The sequence below is a fragment of the Lacerta agilis genome, chromosome 7, assembly GCF_009819535.1.
Source record: "Lacerta agilis isolate rLacAgi1 chromosome 7, rLacAgi1.pri, whole genome shotgun sequence".
Classification (NCBI taxonomy): Eukaryota; Metazoa; Chordata; class Lepidosauria; order Squamata; family Lacertidae; genus Lacerta; species Lacerta agilis.
In genome coordinates, this window is record NC_046318.1 from 27,395,954 (window position 1) to 27,419,947 (window position 23,994).

General features: G+C 41.4%; 1 protein-coding gene across 2 annotated transcripts in view; it reads right to left on the reverse strand.

Annotated features, from left to right (window-relative positions):
* JARID2 (jumonji and AT-rich interaction domain containing 2) overlaps positions 1-23,994 on the reverse strand; it is a 181,371-nt gene that overhangs the window by 25,137 nt on the left and 132,240 nt on the right. For both annotated transcript variants that reach the window (XM_033154636.1, XM_033154637.1), the window contains exons 4-6: positions 19,165-19,334; positions 11,436-11,612; positions 4,613-4,842 (exon numbers count right to left, since the gene is read on the reverse strand). In XM_033154636.1, coding sequence (XP_033010527.1) covers positions 4,613-4,842; positions 11,436-11,612; positions 19,165-19,334 — 577 coding nt within the window. The remainder of the gene's footprint in view (positions 1-4,612; positions 4,843-11,435; positions 11,613-19,164; positions 19,335-23,994) is intronic.

Below are 23,994 nucleotides of genomic sequence, written 5' to 3' on the forward strand. Positions count from 1 at the left end.
GAGAAACAGCACATTAGGACACAAAGGCCTGAAATATTGCTAGACTGTAGAAGGGATTGAAACACGCCGTTAAGCCACTCTTAAAAAACAGAAAGTTTGCTTGCTTCAAAGAGTCATAGGTGATAGGATACTTGTTAAAACATAATGTACAACAGTTAAAGCAAACTGCCTACAGTATTTATAGAAGGGGAAGCCACAGCTAATCAAAAAGATTTTAACACTGCTTTAAAAAGGTAAAGGTAAAGGGACCCCTGACCATTAGGTCCAGTCGTGTCCGACTCTGGGGTTGCGGTGCTCATCTCGCGTTACTGGCAGAGGGAGCCGGCGTACAGCTTCCAGGTCATGTGGCCAGCATGACTAAGCCGCTTCTGGTGAACCAGAGCAGCACACGGAAACACTGTTTACCTTCCCGCTGGAGCATTACCTATTTATCTACTTGCACTTTGACGTGTTTTCGAACTGCAAGGTTGGCAGGAGCAGGGACCAAGCAATGGGAGCTCACTCCGTCGTGGGGATTCGAACCGCCAACCTTCCGATCGGCAAGCCCTAAGCTCAGTGGTTTATTGATGGTTGTGGGATGTTAAAAAGCAGTCAGGTGTCAGCATTAGGTTCAACCAACAGAGGATATGTTGGTTGTAGTTTCATTAGGTGAGAGCTTCAAAATAACTTTGACCTGAACCACCCAAAAGGGGGTAGATCACTGCCAGTTTTTAACTCTGTGAGTAGATCACAGTCTCTTGGGAGTTGGCCACCCCTGCTCTAAGGGATTTACATGAAAGTAGCAGTCTCAAAAAAACTAGCTGTAGCCTCAAGAAAAGCCTTCTGGATAGGGTAAGATTATATAGTGACAGAATCTCCTTAACTAGTTTGGACACTTGGAAAGCTCTATCTCTTATACACATACACACATACACAAACCTTCTCTCACACTTGATTTATTTGCCAGCTGTAAACTCTAATAAAAACTGCCAAGACAGAAACTTCTGATATCACATAGAGAATTTTAGAAATGGCAAACCATCATGACCGATTAGGTGCAGAAAAGTACTTCAATAAAACCTCAAATGAGATCCTTCTGAGCCAGCTAAGAAACTGCATGGGTGCATATATTTTATAAATACACACTTTTCAAGCTTCTAAAACTGTACATAGGAAAACTGTGGGGTAGCTCAGTCGGTAGAGAATGAGACTCTTAATCTCAGGGTGGTGGGTTTGAGCCCCACGTTGGGCAAAAATATACATTCATTGCAGAGGACCATCATGGTCCCTTCCAACTCTACAATTCTGTGATTCTATATCAGTATCTGAGAGCACATTCTCAATTTTCCATCTCTGCTTCCAAACAGAACGTTCCCCTCAACAAAGTGGTGACGTTAAGAGGAGACAATACTGGGACCAACTTAGCAGCTGGTGATTTTTCCCATCTGCTTACTATGGAAATTTTTCAGATACTTTACTCTCTCTCCAAAAATGAGGTCCACTGCATATCAATAATAAGGAAGAAAAATATTGGTCGGCAGGGGGTTGACTCTACTATGCTAAATAGTTTCTAGATTTCACACTGTTAACAAGGTCTTTATTTTGCATAAAATTGCCTTAGAAGAGCCTGCCGGGTACCAGGTGCAGAAGAGAGCAAAAGAAATTGCAGTACGCAGTTTCTTACCTTTCTACTGTTGACATGTCTCCCCCCATTAACCAAAAACACACAACCTTTGTGAGTCAGCCTATTAAATGTCTGCACTGCAGGCTGCGGAGGATCACCATAGAGGTTCTAGTCCCAGAGTTCCATCCTGAGGCAGTGCTTACACTGATCACACAAGAAAGAAGTCAATTTAATTTTAAGAAGAAGTAACAGTGATCAATCATTAGACTTTATCACTTGTTACACAGTCTAAACTAATCAGAAGCACATGCGCGCGCGCATACACACACAATTGGTCTTTTTTGTTTTCTCCTCAACCAGATAAGTAGAACACATTCTGTCTTCACACAACTCTCACACTTGATTGTAAAAGCTAAGCGTTCTCTTAAACTTTTTTTTTAAAGAAAGAAAGAAAAGAACCCTTAATATAAGGGACCAGCTCATAATCTTGCATCAATTGTATGACCTTTTCTTGCATAATCTATAGAGGGCCTCCTTGAGTTAGGTTTCCGCTCCTTTCAAGTAACTGAGAAAGGAGCTAGAGAGCAAAGTAAGAAAAAGCATGGAGAGAGCAGAGCACACACAGCAGAAAGAAATGTGTAGATCTACAAAACAGGAAAGACATTATAGAAAAGTAGAAAGGGGGATGGAGCGATGACTCGGGCAACAAATTTATTCCTTTTGGGCACAACTAATAATTTGACATTCACCCTAAGAACATAAAATATAGTGCTGTGATCTAATGCTGAGTTGTAAATCTTTCTATGTGCCTATTTCTACTTTATACTGGGAAAACAGGATTTTCATTACAGGAGTTCACCCCTACAGTGAATTTATCTACAGACTCATATAAGAATAGTGACCAAGAGGTTACTTCTAGGATTGACTTGGGGAAATTGCAGAAGGTATTTCATCCCTTTAATATAGCAACATTAACCAAATTTGTCTGACCTGGGAAAGGGTTTTTAATTATCTGTCTGCCCCACTATTTCATTACAGTATTATGTTTTTGAGTGTTCTGTTTATGTTTAGCATGTGCTGGTGTTGCTATCTCTGAGATAATACAATTGTATGAGAAGACTAAGAGTTAAGGGGGGAAAGTACACCTTTAGGAATGCCATCAAAAGCTTTTCGCACAGGTGGCTTGCCGGATTATCTGCAGGAAACTGAGGGAGCACGTGGAAGGAAGAAGTCCTGGAATCATTTTTCCTGTTTTTTTCTTAAGCTTCCACCCTGTTTGTACTGCAATGCTGGCCCTATTCCTGTTGCTGTTTTTAACAACATACAAATACCTGTGTTGAGTCACATCTCCTGTGCTGTCTATTTCCCAGCTTTTGTGGACCATCCAGAAAACATATGTGTGTATATAAGGAATTTCTGATCATATTGCTAATGCTGTCTCATTCTGGGATGGCAAAGAACCTCTACCTTCATATTCTGCTCAGTCTACTTGTTCAAATGAACACAGGAAAAGCTGAGTTGTTTTTTTTCTACAATCAAGAGGTATATAAATTTTAGGGAACAAATGGTATAAATGGTGATATGACTACTATGGTCAGGTTTGGTAGATCTTTCCTAGCTTCATAAACCATGAGCACAGGGGCCAACCGTCTTGTCCAGCACCTTTCATGCTAGCTCCACCACCTCATTCACAGGCCTGTATTAAGCCAGAGGTTTCCTGCAATGTCCAAACTGGGGAGCTTAATATCTCTTAATAAACCAGGGTAAAAAGCCAAGACCTGACCCTGGTTTATTAACCTGGTTCGTTAACTTAACATTAAGCCACAGTTCTCTAGTTTAGACCTAACAGGAAACTCTTGGCTTAATGCAAGTCAGTAGCAGAGCACTGAAACTGATGCTTAAGGAGAGGAGGTGGAGAGGCAAAGCAGGGCCACTCAGTCTCAACACTCACTTCTGGCTTCATAAACCATGTTTTATGCTGAGAGAGATCATCTGAACCTGACCTATAAGTCAATCTCACCTGTGTTAGCCCTTCTGGTTCTGCATGCAAATCTCAAGGGGCTGTCTATTGGTTTACATTTACTAAGATCTAAATCAGGCAGATACATATTGGCAAATCATGGCTTGGGGGTTCCTGACCTAATTGCTAAATACGGATAGGGAAGTTACCACAAGGAGTGCCAATAGGCAAACAGCCAAAAAGCATTCAGGTCTTTCCAAGCCTTCTCCAGCTGAATAAACATCAGCCAAACAAAGCCTTGCTTTAGGCTCTGTTGGTTCATGGAGGTACTAGAGATTTCTGGCACTATATCTAAGAATCATTACCATAAAGAGAGAGAGAGAGAGAAATAGATATTAAGAGCACAACAAAAGGCGGGGGGGACGGACATTGTATAGATAAGGACCTCTAAACTCTGAGGTGCTGAAATTTAGCACAGACACAGCAGTTTCCCTACAGAACCTTTTTGGTAAATTTGAAATAAACTGAGGATGTGTTTATTAACTGTAGCCATTCAATCTTTTGCTGTCAACTGGGGGTGTGATATGTTGATCATGGCTGAGCTTGCCTCCCAGAAACAAGCTTATAATGTATTTGGGGTAGGAAGGGAATCTTCTGAAAGTAGCACCTTGTTCCACTTGGAGAAATGGTGGAATAAATAGTGTTGTTTTTTTTAAAAGAAGACCCTGTCCTGAAGGAAACCTATATGGAACTAATGTTTCCAAGACTGGGCTATCCTGGTCCCACAGAATAACACGGTCATGTGAATTCGTTCTTACAACCAATCAGACAGATATTTTAAAACTGTATAAGAAGAACCCTCATGCAACTAAGGCACAGTAATAAAGTGTGTGTTTCCTTACAATGTAACAACATAACAGGCGACCCAAGTTGGCCATGTTCATTAATTTAAATGGGTCTACTTTGCGTAGAACTAGCATTAAACATAACTCAAAACATCTCAAGATAAATTTGGACAGTTTTGTCCCAACTGGTGCACCACACACTACCTGTTTCCTTAAATCCTGAGCCGATCGATGAAGGGTGTGGTGGTTGTTGGCATTGAGCCCTTTTGTGGAAAAGCCCATGTTTGTTGAAGAATGGTGATTAGCAGCAGCCTGGTCTTTGCGACTCTCAGTCCTGTGTTCGCCATTTCTTTCCTTTCCTGGCGTTGTGTCTTTGACTCTGTGTTTCTGAACATGTTCTCTCTCTTTTGTTGATTTGCTGGATCCGTTGAAGACTGTGAAGGGAGAAGAAACATTTGTGAGCAGAAGAAGCAGTGGAAAAGAACAAGACAAGCACAGATTCTAGTTCATACTCCTTTTGAAAACAACAGTACAAAAGCAGCAGCAGTGACTAGTTGATACTTTGGGTCATATCCAAAGTTATAACAGGACTTCTTCCTCTCTTTCCCAATGTCAAATCTGTTCTGGGTGGTCCCCCAATCCTTCAGAGCAAATCTGGGGAGCTGCAGGGGAGAGGAGAAGAAGTGGAAGTATCATTATGAGAGTGGAAGTCTGTTCTGCTTGCAGATAGACACTTCGCATAGCCCCTACACTGCTCTGGTACAAGAAAAATAAACTTTGCAGCTGCGACATGCATGGTCTAACACTGCCCTAACACCAGGAGGAATGGTGTGAGGGAGCTTCAGGAGAGTAGCAGAGTTAGCATTGTATCCATAACTGTAGCCTCAGCCAACATGGTCAATGACCAGAGCTGTTGGGAGCTGGAGCCCAACATCTGGAGGGCATCATATTGGCTATCTCTGACAATGCACAATCCCACAAAACAAGGCTGGGTAACAGGATCTGACTGGTGGGCACCAAATCCTTCTCTCCCTAACCGTCTGTGGGCCAAGTTTGACAGGTGGGCAGTGGTATCAGGTGGCCCATTTTCATCCCATGTGGTGCTTTGAAATCCCAACAATCAGCTTCAAATATCTTGTCAGGAGTAGCCCAGCTACTCACGAGGAGAGGGAGAGAGGAAGCTCTGCTCAGGAGCAGGGCAGGGAGAGCTGCTCTTCAAGGGGAGATAGCTCACAAAGCTATAGGGAACCCGAGCCCCTTTTGCAAATGGACTCCTCCTCCTCCTCATCCAGCTTATCACAGGAATTGTCTCCAAACGAGGGAGTGGAGCAAGGGCTCCGTGACACTGCTGAAAGACCCAGCACCACCAGCCAGACAAGATTGGACAGAAGCCCACAGATTCCGACACAGGCACAGCGCATGGGGGCTAGAGGACCCAGGAGACATCGTTTCAGGGTTGCCGAAAATCTGGTGTTGAGCGGGTAGCCGAAGGAATGTACTTCCGGATTCTGATAGTGATTGAACGGTCATGTTTTTGACTAGCTCCGCTTGTAAATAGCTATGTTTAATAAATAGCTTCAGTTTTTCAAAAGAGGCTTTGTTGTTACTCATGAGCAGCACTGGGGAAGATCCTGACAGCTCTGTTTACTGTTCTCTCCAGCCCTTGATGTACAGAAGACTAAGGCAGGGTACTATGGGAAGGGCTTTGTAGGCACAACCCTCTATTTGACCCTTTGTGTCCCTACTTGCCCCATACCTGATGGGTGGACCATCACTACCATGAAGCAAGTAGCATACATACTCAAGGGTCGGTTACTGGTTAAGCCACCTCAACCCACAGGCCACTTTCATTCTCTGAGATAATGTTGATAATGGTGGTAGTGGTTATAATGTCTAGCATTTATGGGGCACTTTCAACTGTGTGACAGACACCAAGAGAAACATTTTCTCAAACAACAGATTGCTTAATGTCCAAAGGACAGCAGAATCACAGGGGGCACAAGGGCAAGAGTATAACTCTCATGCTTTTAGTGATGCTACTTCTGGTCTGTGGACACAAACACTCACCAGGGACTTTAGTTCTGCAGCTGTAGGAGAACATGAAGTATCAAAATATTTCACACTGATAAGAGGAGGAAAAGAGAAGATTTGCCAAAACCCACCACAAACACAAATGACTATCCTTTTCCAGTCCACACTGTTAGAACAGAGCTGGGCATGGAGGGAGCTGGAACGCCAATGGTTTCATGGCAGACTCATGAGGACACAAAGCTAGTGCAATGACAAGGAATGACGTTTTGAGTAGCAGCAGTAGTTTCTACAAAGATGTCACACACTAAGTACATGCTCATTCCTCAACAGTATCTTTCTGCGGGAAGTTATCAAAATGATTATGGAATGGAAAAATGCAGGGCTTTTTTTCAGCCAAAACTTGCTGGAACTCTCAGGTGGGTGCCATCGCAATTATAAGAGAACAAGGGAGGCATTCATGGTGAGTTCCGGCACCTCTTTTTCTAGAAAAACAGCACTGGAAAAATGTAATGTTTGTGTTTGGAATTTCTAAATATTAAAAAAAAAACAAGGCCAAAACCAAACAATTAACATTTCAGGCTCATTGTGTATGCATTGAATCTTCTGAGCGCTAAAGATTAAAAACAAATGAAAACACTTCAACACTGTCATTACCCTGGCCCAGGCCAACTAATGAGCTAGTCAAATGCTACAAGGCAATGTCACATGGGAATTATTTTTTTAAAAAACAAACCTGCCCCACCACTTTCCCAACATGGTAGCATTATCTCAGAAAACAGTTTAACCACAAAAATTATCACACCCTGCATTTGGGTCTTATCCATATTGCAATATAGATCAGTCCTGCTCCCAGGCTCCCAAACAGTGTACTTTCGGTTGAGCAACAATCATGAAACAATAATACAGTGGTTAACTATTTTCCTCCCTTTTCTTTTAGCCACATGTCAACTGCAGTGAATGTTGTGCACATTTATTGAGTTTTATTTATTTAATTAAAGTGCTTGTTTACTACCAACAGATTCCAGAGCAGTGAACAAAAAGCACTGTTATATTTATCACAAACAGTAAAATATACAATAAAGACACAAGGTTGAAGCAACAGCTAAAACCATATAGAAGTCTAAGGCATCACACAAGTAAAAATGAATGGAAAAAATTGAAGTGCCTTTACCAGGCACTGCAAAAATTGTAATGTCTGTCTGTGCCAGGCACAATTCTTAAAGGGAGGGGATTGCATAACCAAGGTGCCTTCTGTCTCCTTTATTGTTATTTGCAGCACTTCCAATTAAATAGGCAGTTAGGATAGAGCTAGGGGATGCGGGTGGCGTTGTGGGTTAAACCACTGAGCCTAGGGCTTGCTGATCAGAAGGTCGGCGGTTCGAATCCCCGCGACGGGGTGAGCTCCCATTGCTCGGTCCCAGCTCCTGCCCATCTAGCAGTTTGAAAGCACATCAAAGTGCAAGTAGATAAATAGGTACCACTCCAGCAGGAAGGTAAATGGTGTTTCCGTGCGCTGCTCTGGTTCTCCAAAAGCGGCTTAGTCATGCTGGCCACATGACCTGGAAGCTGTACACCGCCTCCCTCAGCCAGTAACGCGAGATGATCGCCGCAACCCCAGAGTCGGACACAACTGGAGTCAGGGGTCCCTTTACCTTTACCTTTAGGATAGAGCTTCAGCAGCAGATCTCAAAAGAGAGGCAGTCTAGAAAAGGAAGGGGTGTGCCTTCCAGTATTTGGGTATCAGCACCTTAAATTTGGTCTTGAGATAAACAGGCAACCGTTGTAGTTCTTGATTAGTATAATATGACTAGTGTAGTATGGCTATGCCTAGATCCCACTTAAAATTCTGGCAGCCATTTTCTACATTAGTTGAAACTTCTATGTTGCCTTCAAGGGCAGCCCCACATAGAACACATCACAGTAATCAAACTGGGAGGTTACAAGAACATGAATCACCATGGCCAATAATACCTTGTGCAGCAATGGTCACAACTGGCAAACCAGCCAAAGCTAATGCCTTAAAGAACCCTTGGGCTTCTAATGACAAAGCTGGAGCTAGGAGCATTCCCAAGCAGCAAATCTGCTCTTTTACAGGGAGTGTAACTGTGCACAGAACAGGTTAAATACTAATTACAAGAATCCAGGAACCATCTACCCACAGTGCCTGTGCCTTGCCAAGATCCAGCTTCAGTTCACTGCTACTCATCCAGGCCAGGCACTAATTCAGCATCTGCACAGTTTCATCTGACTAAAATAGCAGAGAGAATCAAGCGCTGGTGTCAGGAGCGGGTGCCAGGAGCAGGCCAGCAATAACTCACACGGCATCAGTGAAATTAACTCTTTAGTCAAAGAAACAAGACAGCTCAGGAGGCCAGGCCTGGAGAGCATAGCAACTCTTATTGGTAGATCTTGCCCATATGAGGCAGTTGTGGGGACTGAAGGTCCTCGCCTTCTCAGTTCCCACAACTCCATAAGGCTCCTCCTCTACTGGTTCCTTCCCAAGCAATGAGAGGTTCCGTCATCTTGCTTGACTTTGCTCTGCCCTCTTCATACCTCTTGGGTTCTGGGAGACCAGGGGAAAGGGAGCTGGTTGCAGAAGGAGGGGCTTCTTCAGCAGCCTGCCTCATCTCTTTCTGTTGGCTCCACTTCTCTCCAGCCTCTGGTTCTGGACTGAACTGCCACAGACTCTTCTTGCTTACTAAACCCTGGTACGTCTTTAGCTCCTGACACCTCCTCCTCCCAGTCTTCTCCCTCTGACCATTTTGTCCCATCAGCAATCCCCTAGCTCTGAGCCTTCTTCCCTTGGGGCTCCCTACCTGGTGCCTCCCACCACTCCTCTGCCTCTAGCCAATCTATGACAGCACAGAGATAACACTTCGCTCCAATTCCTTGCATGATCCCACCCCTCAACGGCTTTATATGCCATGGTGTCAAGTAGAGCCCCGTCAATGCCAACTTCTGGAACCAATACTACAGGTAAGAGTGGGAACATATACCTGTGCCCTGTACACCCATCCAACTGAGCTAGTCCACTAGGCTAAACATAGTCAATGGTATTAAACACTGCTAAGAAATAAAAGAAAACTGGATTGTGTACACACGTCCCATATCTCCTGGCAGGGATCAAACCTGTTTCAGTGTCAAAATCAGGCTTGAACCTGAAATAAAATGAATCAGAACCAAAGCTCTCAGATAAAAAAAAGAGAAAAAAGGAAGAGGCATTTAAGTATAAATGTATGTATGTCTATAACTATGACTATAACTAGATAGATAGATAGATAGATAGAGTGTAAACAACTATTCTTCAAGTATTCAAATATTAAATATTAACATGTAATGTTAAAATAATACTATTTAAATAAAAGGCAGGTCATGGATGCAATTGCCCTCTTCCTTCCAACTGGAAATATCCTGTTACAAGATAGGGCAAGGCAGATCTCCTGTTATGGTCTCAATTAACTGAGGGAAGCATTTGGATATATGAAAAGAGTGGTTATTGTCATCAGTTCTTCACAAGGGCAGGGTGAACCCCACCCTCCTTTGCAGAATGGAACTGGGAAGAAGTATAGCTTTCACCTGCTACTTTCATTTACTTCAGTCAGAGAAAGATGAACCATGGCCAGTATTTGCCTCCATGCAAAAGGAGTGGCAAAAAAAGAAACGTTTCCCTGTGCCAAGAGACGCTGACCAGGCATCCCCTACAGGACACAGCAAAGGGAGAAGGGGGCGTGAATGGCAAGAGAATTTATCATTGAGTTCCAGGGAAAGAAAGTAGAACTGATTTACTGTGAAGGTGCTGCCAATGTCAATAGAATATGTATGACTTTGGTGGGGGTATGGGAGCCCAGGTATTTTTTCATCCTGGCTATCAGAGCTTAGGGCTTCAAGCTACTCAGTGCTGAATACATTTTTCAGGCTCTACTGACAAGGCGCTGATCAATTTATCTGGATATGACATGAAGGCCGTGTGAAGAAAATACATTGTGACTCAGGCAGCTCTGCTGATTTGCAAGAAAGTAATTGATGTGATCCTACAGAAACAAAAATGCCGCATTAGTGACAGTGCTAATGTATTAACCTAGCAACTAGGAAAACAGGATCCCGAATAAGAGAGAGGAAAAATAATGCTGTTTACAGGACACACGCCTTGCTGCCACTGGCTTCACACTGTGGGCTTTGTTTTTAACAGAAAAGAAAGGAAAGAAGACACGTAGAGAAAACATTAAGTGTGGGCTGAAGCCAACAGAATTAGCCAAAGGATTTGGGGGCCTATGGGGAAGGGGCAAAGCTCAGCCGCACAGCACCAGCTTTTCTGGCAAAAAAATGCCTCACATCTCCAGATGTGAGAGACCCGTCTGAAATACTGCAGTTGGAGTTGCCAGTCAGAGTTGACAATACTGAGCTAGATGGACTAATGATCTGACATACAGCAGCTTCCTATGAAACTAAATTCATTAGGTAGTAACTCAGCTAAATTTTACTCAGAGTAAACACAATGGAATTAATGGGTCTAACTTGGTCATCATACTGATTAACTTCAATACACTTAAGAAAATATTATTTATTAATTGCATTTATAATTCCACCATTTCTCCAAGTGGAACAAGGTGCTACCCATCTTCATTTTATCCTGACAACAACCCTGAAGGTTAAGCTAGTCTGAAAAATAGTGACTGGCCCAAGGAGGGATCTGGACCCTGGTCTCCCAGGTCCTAGTCCACCACACCACACTGGCTCTAAATAAATCGTATCTGCATGCCAGTCATCACCACAAGCGTTTATTAAACAGCTTGATATTTGCTCCATTCCCCAAGGGATAAGAGGGGGTGGGGTGGGAATACAATGCAAGATGCTAACATTTAATCTTCATACTATTTGCACAAACACAAAGTGGCTGGAAGAGAACTCAGTTCAGCTCTCAGATGCCATCTTTAACTCTAAGCACACATAGCCTGACTCATCACTGTCAAATGAAGTTCTATATTTAAGGACCTACCATGCCCATTTGGAACGTGCTTGTGTGTTTTCCCTTTCCTGGGGGTCGACTGGCATGAAGACGAAGCATTGTTTGTGGTCACCTTCATGTCCTCTGCTTCTTCATCTTCTTCTTCTTCGTCCTCCTCATCCTGAGAGCTTCCAAAATATACCATGTTGCTGGGCAGGGCAGGAGAACCTGATACCAAGGCAAATGCATTAAATGTCATCTGATTGCACACAACTACTAACCTAAGTTAAAACATGGGCTATGAGCCATCAGTTAGGACTTGTGGTGGGTGAGTGACGGCTGATGAGCACATTGGGGGTTTAGGGTGCCACTTTCCCTGTCTCTTCCCACCTGTATCAATAATAGCAGCACGGCACACAACATTTAGCAGGGGAAATTTACAGCTTCCGCTCTTTTAACTGGTGGGGGCCAATCACCTATTAAAGGTGCCTATTTGGTTTGGGAATCTCTTTTCTCATATAGCACTGGTAACAGTTTGCTCACATAAACCACTGGGTGTGTTTGCTAAACCCATTTTAAGCTGCACTTTGGCACCTTAGCCCTTTCTGTTTGTGGATAATGGTTCCTGCCCACAAATGCAGCTAAAAGCCAAATTACATGCGAGAGTGGCAGGCTCTCTTTCACACAACCAGCCCACATTCTCTGTGCTCCCTTAACGACACACTGCTTTATATGGGAACAGGACAGATAACTGAATGACTGCCCCATCACACCTAGGCTTGACTCCAATATCATCTAAAGGGAGAAAACAAGTTTCTTCTCTGAGCAAGTCTCTAGCTTAGAACTTGCTTCCTTAAAATTTTCATAAATGCAGGATTAAAACAACAACATTAAAGACCCAGGTGGTTGCAGGCTACTCCATTAATAAGCATTTTTCAAACAGCTTAGTTCTTGAACGTTTTGGCTCCAGAACGCCGCAAACCCAGAAGTGACTGTTCCGGTTTGTGAACTATTTTTGGAAGCCAAACATCCAATGGGGCTTCTGAGGCTTCCGACTGGCTGCAGGAGCTTTCTGCAGCCAATCAGAAGCCGTGCTTTGGTTTCCAAACGTTTTGGAGGTTGAATGGACTTCCAGAACGGATTCCGTTCGAATTCTAAAGTATGACTGTAGTTAGATATGGCAGCTCTTGGCTCCTGTGAACCAGATTATGAGGGGTGCTCTTTTATCTTTGTGGATTTCAATTTAATTATAGTTGAAATGCAACTTGAACCATTTTTTTGCCCTACTTTTCAGTCTGGAACATATTCACAAGATAGCTTACAGGAGAGGTGGGGAGAGGGGTGTCATAATACAAATTCCAACGTGTTGTGGAAATTGGTAACCACCATTAAAAGTTATCCAATGCTAGCCAGGGCAGCTGAGTAAAGAGTTCAAGAACATACAGGTTCCCCCAACCCTGGTCTAAACAATTACACACAGAGTTATTCAGACAACAGAGACAAATCAAATGCAACAGCTCAACACTCAGCATGGCAGAAACAGCACATTAAGTAGGTTGCTGCACATTCGACTGAACTATGTAATGAAAGAGCTTTGGGCAAGCTTTCAAGTCAAACAGAATTCTTTATCAAGCTGACTGGGAAGGCAGGTAAATATAAAACAAAAGGGGAAATGTAAGCAGGTATGTTAAGAAGTGATGCTCCTATTGGCAACTTTAACAGAAAATCACAAATACCACAACATTTCAGGGCCTCCAGATTTATTTTGTTTCCTCTTGGCTTGATATAGGTTGTTATTTAAAAAAGAAAACTGCCTCAAACCCATCAATAGTACAGGCAGCATCTGTTTTGCCAAAAGCAGCATTTCACTGCTTTCCAGGATTACCTGGCAAAGTGTCTACACTATTTACTGAAATGCAAACTAAATGTTTTCATCTGCACAGAAATCAAACTGGGCCGTTAAACCTCCACAGAAACCACTTCAGCCCAAGAGTGTTCTGTGTAATTTGGGCTGTGGTTTTCTGGAAAAACTGGATTCTTCTCTGCAAATCATGTGGTTCTCCCCTTTTCCCTTTTCTGATACTCTCTTTCTCCTTGCAATTAAACACAGCCCAGCTGTGCACTTGAAAAACACTAGAACAATTTAAGCCGTCACAGTGATTTAGGGATGAAGTCAGGTCAAGGTATGTGGGCCTTAAGTCTGGCCGACTAAACACATGGTATGCCAAATGCTACATTTCTGAAGAATTAGGGTCCCTTCACACACACCCCATTGCCTTTTGACAGGAGGCCCCATTTCATGAGTACATATATACGGGTAGGTGGAAAATCCTACATAAGCTGCATTGCCTGCACCTCAGCACTCAGAATATAAGGCCTGACTCACATTTACGTTGGCACCAAGGCCTCAGTGTAAACAGAATGTGATCTATTTAAAGGCTGGTTTTATACTTGCCGGCATGATGCAAAGGACCTGTAGTGTAAGTGAGAATCTGCTCTGTAGCCTCCAAGGGAAAAGAACGACTGTACATACACTGTTACTCTCTGAGGAGTAATCACATAGGGCAGAGTTTGCTGGTGCCTCAATAAACAAGAGAAGTGGGTGGTTGGGTCAATTTAAAAGTCTGCATGCAAGGTGAGGAGCAGAAAGACAGACTGCCCTTCAACGCATGTGCCCTCCATCACTAGTGGACCATGAACAGCCTGGTATTACAGCTGTGACATACAGCCCAATTTTCTTATCTCTCCCCCCCCCCCTTTAAAGCTCTAGTGAAAGCAGTGGAGCATGGGGCAATTGTTTATGCTATGGGAAAGAAATTGGGGGGAAGCTTAAGACACCGTTTATTTTTTGTTGGAGATGGGGGTAGAGTAACTGATTAGCAAGAATCTTGCACTAAAAGACCCAATTCCTGACCCCCGCCCCTCTTCACAGATAGGACAACAGGATATGGGATGAATGGCATTATCATGAAGAAAGTAAAACTAAAACTTTAAACAAGTTTGAAATTAGCATCATCATCATCATTATCATCATCAGGTGAAGCTGGGTGGGAACCGGCATTTAGTCTAGATAAGATTAAAGCACCTTGATCTATTTAACTGAACAATAATCTGGGAACACTCAGAGCCAATTTTTCTTTCATTTCTGAATTCCAGAACTATTGTCATTGTGCAAACAAATTTATAAGAAAGGGGTGTGTGCGTGTGTGTGTTAATAATCTCTTTTCATAATAAAAGTGTTCCTAGCCAATGTGGATTATATGCTTAAAGTCTCACACACTTGGTTCCTGCATTGCTTGTAAATATACTGGTGATATGATTGCAGAAAAACTGCACGTGAGCACAAACCTTGCAGCATCCACAAATCAGTAAACTTTCCAGCCTCAAGCAATTTAGAGATGAAAATGGGGACACTATCAGATGAGGCCCGAGTGGGGAGAGCAATGATTGAGAAGGTGGAGCACGGAAAGATCAGTAGATAAAAAGCAAATGGATGAAGTCAAAAACATGCACAGGTCAATAAATAAATTCCTGCTAGAAATTTATTCCTAATGACTCCATTATACAGTGTGTCATTTGCTGGGGTCAGACTACCAGATAGTGACCAAACTTTTAAACACTTGCCCCATTAGACATCTTTAGGTACTAGGAAAAAATATTCCTCTTCAACCAGGCCTTTGGCTGATTAACATTCCATATCCTGTTAAGTGTGTTTGTGGGAGGGGTGGGTGGTTTATGGGTGTTTTATTCTTACTATGCATTTTGTGTTTTTATTTTTTGTTTTTATGCAGTGAACCACCCTGAGGTCTTTGGATAAAGGGCGGTCCACAATTTAAATAAATAAATCTGCTGACGCAAATACAAAAATTAATGAATTCAATTAGTTCTGTATGTTAAGCAACTTTGTATATTCATTAATTAAATAAATGGTGTCCAACTCCCAGAAGAACAGAAACTGGCTGCAATAACTAAAACTAAATTTAAAATAAATAGTTGAAGAGGTCACTCTGACTATGCACAGAGGTACTCTTATTGTTACATATATCCAAGGACTGAATTCTTGATTCAAGTGGTTTCAAACTTAGAGCTATAAAAGGCTTAGGGTCAATCAATAATCCTATTTAACTACATAATCAGCCAATTGTGACTACACAGTATTTTAATGCAGATTAAAGTTTGAGTCTTCTGTTTGAATACCAGTTTTTCTCTGCTACCTACCAAAGGCTGATGATTTATTGTGGCGAAAATCATCATATGCAAATCCTGAATCAAATAACTATAGGCAGGCTGAAGATTCAAGCATTACTATTGAGAGGAAGAGACTGCTTCATGCTGTTAAATGCACACCTCATTCCTTTTGAATATGGGAAATCCCGAGCCATTTTTTAACTTCAAATTGTCTATATTGCCCATTTGGGGTTGGGTGGGGGAGAGAATTAGGATTATGCACAGTGGGTTCAGCTTTCCTCCCCCCCCCTCCCAGATTGCATTTTCAAGGCGCCTTTTCATGATCACATCAGTAAACGTGTAGTTTGCTTTGGAATGTGCTTATTCAGCTTTGTTTAACCTGTGCCCAAAATGAATGCAGCTTAAGAGAGACCCTAGTGTTACTAAGGAGGCTATTATTATGGCCTTTTGGGGACAGGAATGGGGAGTGGGTGGGCTTGAGAAATTCTTTGTGTACAGTTCTGTTGGATACAATGCTTTAATCTGCATGACCTTTCAGAGGTTAAGCAAGGTAGGAGGGCCATCCAAGTTTTAGGGCAGTTGGGTTGTCAAATAAGCACAGAATTAAACTGTTAACATCCTTGGAAATCAAAGTGCTTAATATAGTTTTAATGTTCATTTGAACAGTAACTAATGAGGCATAACTTAATGTGGCCATGTGTCCTATTTTACAGAGGGTAGCCCTCTATCTGGTCCAAACCCAGTTTAATGTAAGAAAAACGAGCAGTCGCCTTGAAGTTACTCATCAACAGTTAGCACCTGTTAGTCTGTGCAGCCAGATAGGTCACCTGATCATAGCCTTTCTCACTATGGGGAGATGAGTTACTATTTAAATTATAGTGATTACTTCTAAATTTGCATCTATAAATATACATTTACATCTAGCATATGCAAATGTTACACAAAACACTCCAGCCATTCTGCCTTGATAAGTCTGAGCCTGGCAAGAAAGAGGACTGGCAAGGTCACTGAATGAGGCACCTTCTGGAAACAGGCCTCAACTTCAAGGAGGTTTGGCTTGATTTGGAAGGGGCCTGGGTAAAGGAACTCTTCAGTTTGCCTTTCTGAACCCCAGCAACCCACGATTCAGCTTTAGGGTGTTTTGTGTGTGTGTGTGTGTGTGTGTGTGTGTGTGTGTGTGTGACCTGCCTCCTTTGCTGAATTTACACTCCTGTTCCATATTGGAAAGGTATTATGTTTATTTTATATTATTTTATATTTATATTTGTTATGCTTGTTGTAACCCAACCTGGGACCTCATAGTGAAAGACAGGTAATACATTTTATGAACGAACAAACAAACAAACAAACAAACAAACAAACACTGTAGCTCACATCTGCCCCAATTTTTACAAGTCTTGGACAATAATTTTACCACTACCATTATCTAGGAGGAACCTGATTCTGCACTGGAGCTTTTGTCTCTACCCTTCTGCTTCACAGTAAGAAGGGATGGTGAGGGACTTCTGCATTTGGCTGCAACAGAAGAAATGGTGTCGGCACAGGGGAACTTCCTCTTCTCCATGAGGTCACATACTAACACTGTGCAGCCCCTGTTCTACCCAGCATCAAACAGTCTAGTCCAGATGTGGGGAACTCCCCCCATGCCAATAACTAGGGATAATTGGAGTTGTAGTTCAGTAACATCTGGAGGACCAAAGATTTCTCACTCTAGAGCTTTTAGATTGTAACACGTGATTATGTTAAGACAAATCTTATAAATATAAGAACAAAAAACACTAAAAAAAAATAACTTTACTATGATATATTAACAAACTCTGCTATCTCTTTTTAGGACAAAGTATCTCAGCACATTTTTTTAAAAAAGACTGGAAAAAACCATGTTGCTTTCTGGCTGTCACCATTTTAACATTGTGTTCTTTAAAAATGCTATTTTAAAAATGAGTCTAACATACTTTTGGGGCTATTTTTAAAGTTAAAGTAAGCATGCAACCGTACCTAAATTTTAAAAGTGCTTCAGTGTAAATTAAATAATCCATTTTAAAGATTTCTGTTTAATATTTACGCTTCATCTTTTATTGGTGGGATATTTTTGAGATTGAGACCTGCAGTTTTAATTGAATTTTTAAATTTGTATTTTAATCTGTTATTTTAAATTGATCGTTTTTATGTTTTCTTGCTGTGATTTTAATTGATGTTAGCCGCCCTGAGCCCGGTTTTCTGGCTGGGAAGGGCGGGGTATAAATAAAATTTATTATTATTATTATTATTATTATTATTATTATTATTATAAAAGTGATGTACTTGGAATTCCCCACCCATTTGGCTACATCCTGTTCGCTATTATGGTTAGAAAACACACACACACACACACACACAGAGAGAGAGAGAGAGAGAGAGAGAGAGAGAGAGAGAGAGTTCTATATTCCCTGAAGTGTTGAAAGTCAATTGTAATTCTGCATGTAGTTTACAGAGGAAGAGCAATGGCTGGGTAGCTAGCTGCCATTCTCGAAACATCCTCTATCTGTGTGATACACAACTCAGGAAAAACAGCACTCTTTGGGTTTAACCAACTTGAATGAAAATGTATCTGGAAGTTAAATTCTATTCTGATAAGAGGGGATCCAGTTGCTATTTAGCTACCGGTAGTACAGTAAAGGAAGATTTAGGCGTGTCTACTATATAATCCATCAACTATAATCCCACTCCTAGCAAAAGGTCTTGATCAACTATGCAGTAGGGGAGACTATGGGATGGATTCTAGACTTAGTCATGCTTCAAGTAGATCCACTGAAATCATGGAACATAAATGACTAACTAAAGTCTGGATCCAACCCTATAGCTATAGGGTATGTTTATGTTTATTTTGGAGGATTGTACACTTAGCTAACTAAACTCTGTGTAAAAAAAGCAGCTTTAGCAGCAAGAAAATTGTAGTTTTGGTGCTTTAACCCCAACGTTTAGATCTTTCTCTGCTCCAGCTAAAAAAAGTTCCAAATATATATTTGCCCTCAAAAACAGATTTAGAGTCCCCATGTGTTTTTAATCTTTATTTTAAAGATGCCTTTTGGAGGTATCATAATTTAACCTCTATGCCTCCAATACATGTTGAGAACCTCACACTTGGGATGGAGTCAGTGAAAGATCAATGTGGAACAGGGGCAATCCGTAGCAGGGGGAAGTTTAAAAACCTCAACCTTGCACATCTCCACTCAACATTCCTTTCATGTGGCTCTTTCATCTTCTCTTAGGAAATGCAGCTGTCAGGATTTTGTTCCATGGATACGCACATGACGTGGAATTCTGTCCTTAGCCATCAGACAGAATTTAAAGGCTGAGAGGAAATTTTGGGCAAAATTAATAAAATTATTTGCAGAAAACATTCTATGAGATAATACTGCTTCCAAGTCAGAAGCAGTGAGGAATACAGATTTTCCCTACCTTCTTTCTCTCCCCTGTCCCCAACTTTCCCTTCTTCCAAAAATCCTCTTTTGGAACAATGTAATGGGCAAGAAATGAGTATCTGGAGTGTAAATCTTAAAAGTCCAATTTTTTACCTACATTGGTATGCTGGGATAGGGGACACACTTACCTCGAAGGCAGAGAAATGTAAGGAAATCTTCTGTCTTGGGCTTCCTCTTGGAGAGGTCAGAAATCTGTGTAGCTGGAGGGGGCAATAATGGCTCCACTATCTTTATTGGAGTTGTGCTGGGACTGCTTGGCTGAGACTGAGCAAACTTTCTTTGTGCTTGCAGCCTTGGCCTAAGAAAAACAGGAAAACAAATGCAATTAGGAAGGAAAGACAGCTGAAGAGAAGCAAAAATTAAGTGAATGTGAAGAGCAAGATTTTAAGCTAATGCCAATACAGCCGTCACATAAACATGCCGATTCTGTATATTTCTGAGAACTGTAATTGGTTATAAATCTCACAGAAATATCAGGTTGCTTTAAAGGGAAAAAAAACCCTGTAAAACAGCTTCTACAATAACCAAGGGAGGTTTCATAAGGAGAAGGAGAATTAAAACTGCAAATAAACAGCAATTTTTAATATGTTATCACACCCATCTTTATATGGAGAAGATATAAAACTCATAATTTTTTAATACTTGGAAACAAATGAAAAAAATAAAGTCAGAAGGATGAGAAATATTAGGCAAAAGCAGAACACATGCAATAGTTATATATATCTAAAAAGTAAACTTTATTTAGTAGATGATGATGATGATGATGATGATGATGATATAGTGGCATGGGCTTTTCCATTTTTGTAGCAATAGCAGCACTGTCTTTCACTGAATAGGCAATTGATTCATAAACTCCTTTGAGAGCCCCTTCACTTTTTTTCTTTGTACTCTGAGACAATGGGCACGTACGAAATTCATGAGCTGCACATTATATTTGCACTGTGAACATATGCTCTTTTAGGCTCTTGTCCCCTTCAAATACACTTTAGCAGTGAGAAGAAGAAGAAGAAAAATCACACCTCTCTTAACAAGACAAGCTGCTCAAAGAACATGGTTGTATCTTCTATAGCAGTGTTTTTCAACCTTTTTTGGGCAAAGGCACACTTGTTTCATGAAAAAAATCACGAGGCACACCACCATTAGAAAATGTTAAAAAATTTAACTCTGTGCCTATATTGACTACTGGTATATAAAGTAATTCTCTTGAATAGGAATCAAATAAACACAAAGAAAGTATTTTTTCCCACGGCACACCAGGCAACATCTCGCGGCACACTAGTGTGCCGCGGAACAGTGGTTGAAAAACACTGTTCTATAGTTCCATGTGGCTGCATTCTGTGAAAGTGTGGCATCATCTGAAATGCAGAGACCACTCTGGAAGGGCATACAACATGGTTTCTTTCCATACCACATCATTCAGGCATACTGAATGCACTGCCTATTTGAACATTACCAGAGCGGCAAGGATACGGCCACATGGAAGCAGCAACTATGTCACTCAAGTAATGCAAGAACTGTTCCTATCTATGACAATGACACAGAACCTTCACAGCGGGGCAATCTTGTTAAGTTCCCAGGAAGACAGTTCATTAATGACGGATAAATATTGCCATGCACTTGAAATCATCCAGAATATGAATAATCAGATCCTGGTAGAAACACAGGTAATTTGGCGATGTCCTCTGTGCCACCTTTGGCCCACAGAAGACCTTCCTTCAAACTAGATTCCTTTTACAGCCCACCAAATTCAATTGGATTATGTGTCCCTGCTTAGCTACAGGATGACTGCAGAGTCTATGCTCCTCGACTACGGTAGCTAATGCCTTTGGTTTTGTAAGTGTTGCGGCATCTCTGAAACTAATGCCAAGTTCATGTCATTTCAACAGCCGAAAATGAATGCTCTGCTGGTTTCCCGCCAAGCTGCTGTCATTTGCATAAACACTCCCAGATTGTCCCTTCACACACCCTTAGTGAGAATTAACACATGCTTATTCATATTTTTTCCCTTCCCATAATACTGCATTTTATATCAAGCATCAACCACAGTTCTCCACAGCATAACCAATTTTCTCACAAGTACACATGCAAGGTTCCCCTGGCACAGGAGGATAAAGGCCAGGAGGGGTAGGGGGACAGAAAGGGCACAAAATATGTCCTAGCTGTTTCCCATTTAAGACGTAATGTTTTGTGTTCCCTCCCCACAAACACCTGGAGGTTAAGTAGATGATGAAGCTGGGAAAGTTATGGTTTGTGCTTTTGGTATTGTGCTAGAGAGACCTAAGAATCATAGAGGTGAAACATTGGCTATTGAGAAAGACAAGAGGCAAAGGGGGAAGGGGCAAAAGCTTCAATCCCACCAGGAATTACAGCAGAATTAGAGCTCAACCCTGCCAGAATCAAGAATGTGCCACAGTGATGGAGCCAGAGAGGTCTGGGTACAGGCCAAGCAATTTTTTTTTAATTGCTTTATTGTCGTTATAGATATCCATCATTTTACAGTCATTTACATAATGACATAAAGGGCAAAGCAAATAGGCAATGTCAGGACTAGTCAAACTTCAAGCAAGAGGGTGTTCCATGATCAGGGCACCACCACTGAGAAGGCCTGATCTTATGTCACCACCTGATGAATTTGCCCCCTAAGGATCAGAACAGGCTGGTACAGGTAGAGGTATTTCTTCCTTCGTACCCTCCTTTCCTTGTTAAGGAGCCCAAGGGGGCTGAAAACATATAATTCAAAGTATCAATTACAAAAACTTTAACACTCTAAAAAGGAAAACATCAGCAGAAAAAGGTGTCCACCTCCAAATAAGTCTATGAAAACAAATACAATAAAACAGCCATCTAAAAACAAAAGCCTGCTGAAAAAGGAAGGTTTTTATTAGCTTCTAGAAAGCTATTAAATAGGAAGGTGAGGCAATACTCCTCTGTCAGAAGGCAGTTCCAAAACTTAAGGCAAAGCTACAAAAAAAAGCTCCTCACTGGTCCCAACCAAGAATATTTCAGGGAATGCTGGCTGGGAGGCTCATAAGGCAGAAAGTGGGCCTTCATATACCTCGGTCCTAAACCCAACCACAGCTTTTTCCAAGGCCACACGGCTCACCAGCCCTGCTCTGTGCCCCCCCCCCCCCCGGGCTACTGACTTGCTGACATGTATCCTTGAACTAGGATAATACCTCTTGGTTGTCTGGATGGAGATGTGTGAAGGAGGGTGCAGAAATGCTTAACTTTCGTGCCTGGAATGTAGCCTACGTTAAAAGGGTACAAATTAGATCCGCTGCTAACCCACTTTTGGCCTCTGGCACCACCTATCCACTGGCATGCAGCGCCCCCCCCCCCCCGTTGTTTTTGGACTTTGAAGGTCTGTGGACTATCAATAAATTTCTGTTGAAAGCAGCAGGTAAAAACGAAGCAGGAGTATAATAATTTCAGGAGAATTTAATGATTAGGAAAGTATGCAAAAATACAGAAATTAAGAACTCAAAATGGTACTGAAAATAAATAAATTTTAATAATACTTTTTCAGAGGCACTGAAACAATAACCATCATATAAACAAACCATAATAGTTTTTATATGGTCAGTAATTATTAAACAATTCCGTTTTTTTTAAAAAAAACTTTATAATGCACAAATCATACCTTTAAACAGTAATCCTACACCTCTACTAAGCATAATATAAACCAATTAATCTCATCTAGCACACTAGTTTCTCATCACAGAACCAAAGCTCTGAAAAATCCTCATTATAAAATCACCTACATTATAATTATGTATCCCTTTAAATCAATAAATCCTTGGAGAAATGAAAATGGGGCCGTGAAATTATGAAAATAGAAAATCCTTTCCTTAAACATTTGCTTTCTGAATGATTGAGAGACACAGCCTAGTTTATGAAAAGTGTTATGAACATATTAAAAATATAAACCAATGTTTTCAGGAAGTCAGATTCAATGCCAGAGTCAAGATCCTATGCAGTCGGAAAATATGGACAGCCTTTGCAACAATCTGGAATTATCAAGACAATATGATTTAAAATAGATGATCTAATTCAGCCAATATATATTCTGCACAGGAGGTTAGCCTGGATGATTAAAATGGCCTCTTTGGTGGCCTTCGGACTATGAAATTATATCAGGCTGCAGGATCAGCTCTGCTCTCGTACCATGAAGATATTTATAGCATATAACAACATAAATGGTTTAGTCACTAGCGGGCACCCATCTGCTGGAGTAGCACACAGCTTCTGCTGACTACAATGCAGAAACGGACCAGTATCCACACTTACATATACACAGGATGAAGAAAGGTGGTGGTCATCTAGCAATGTAGTTCAAAGGGTCAGGACGTAAGTGGTTAGTAATGGAGCTTAGGCAGAGTTTCAATCTCCTAGTAAAGACCCCAGAAGCTGCCTTGTCATTTGACAGTTAGGCTTTATTGTGTTGTTTCTAAGTGTGGCTGTGTGAAAGCTATTTTTCAATTTGGATTGGGTATACCCACAAACATTTAGTACATTTTTACCACTCTCTCCAACCTTGTACCACACAATAGCTTAAAACACAATGGTTACTTGCAATGAACTATAAAACTATTCTAAGAAGTAGCTGAAGAGTCTGCTACCTGCTTTCTTTTCATTTCTTCCAGTAATGTTTTACCTTTATTACCTGATAATACAGACAACTGACAGAAGCAGGGAATCGAAAAAGGCTGTCCGTTGAGGATGGAATCACGATGATTGTCCATAATGGAAAGTAAAGATATCCCTCTTAACACCCTGTAGTCCACTGCCTAGTCACTGAAAGCTGAGCCTGGTTCTGTCTGCACAGATCAATCCTGGGTTCTGTTTCTGGGTTGCATTCATGTGATAAAACATTCCCAATGTGATTTTATATTGCTGAATTGTAACTCATGTCAGCCACAAAGGTGATGGCAAATAGCTGCCTGAACATTTACACAACA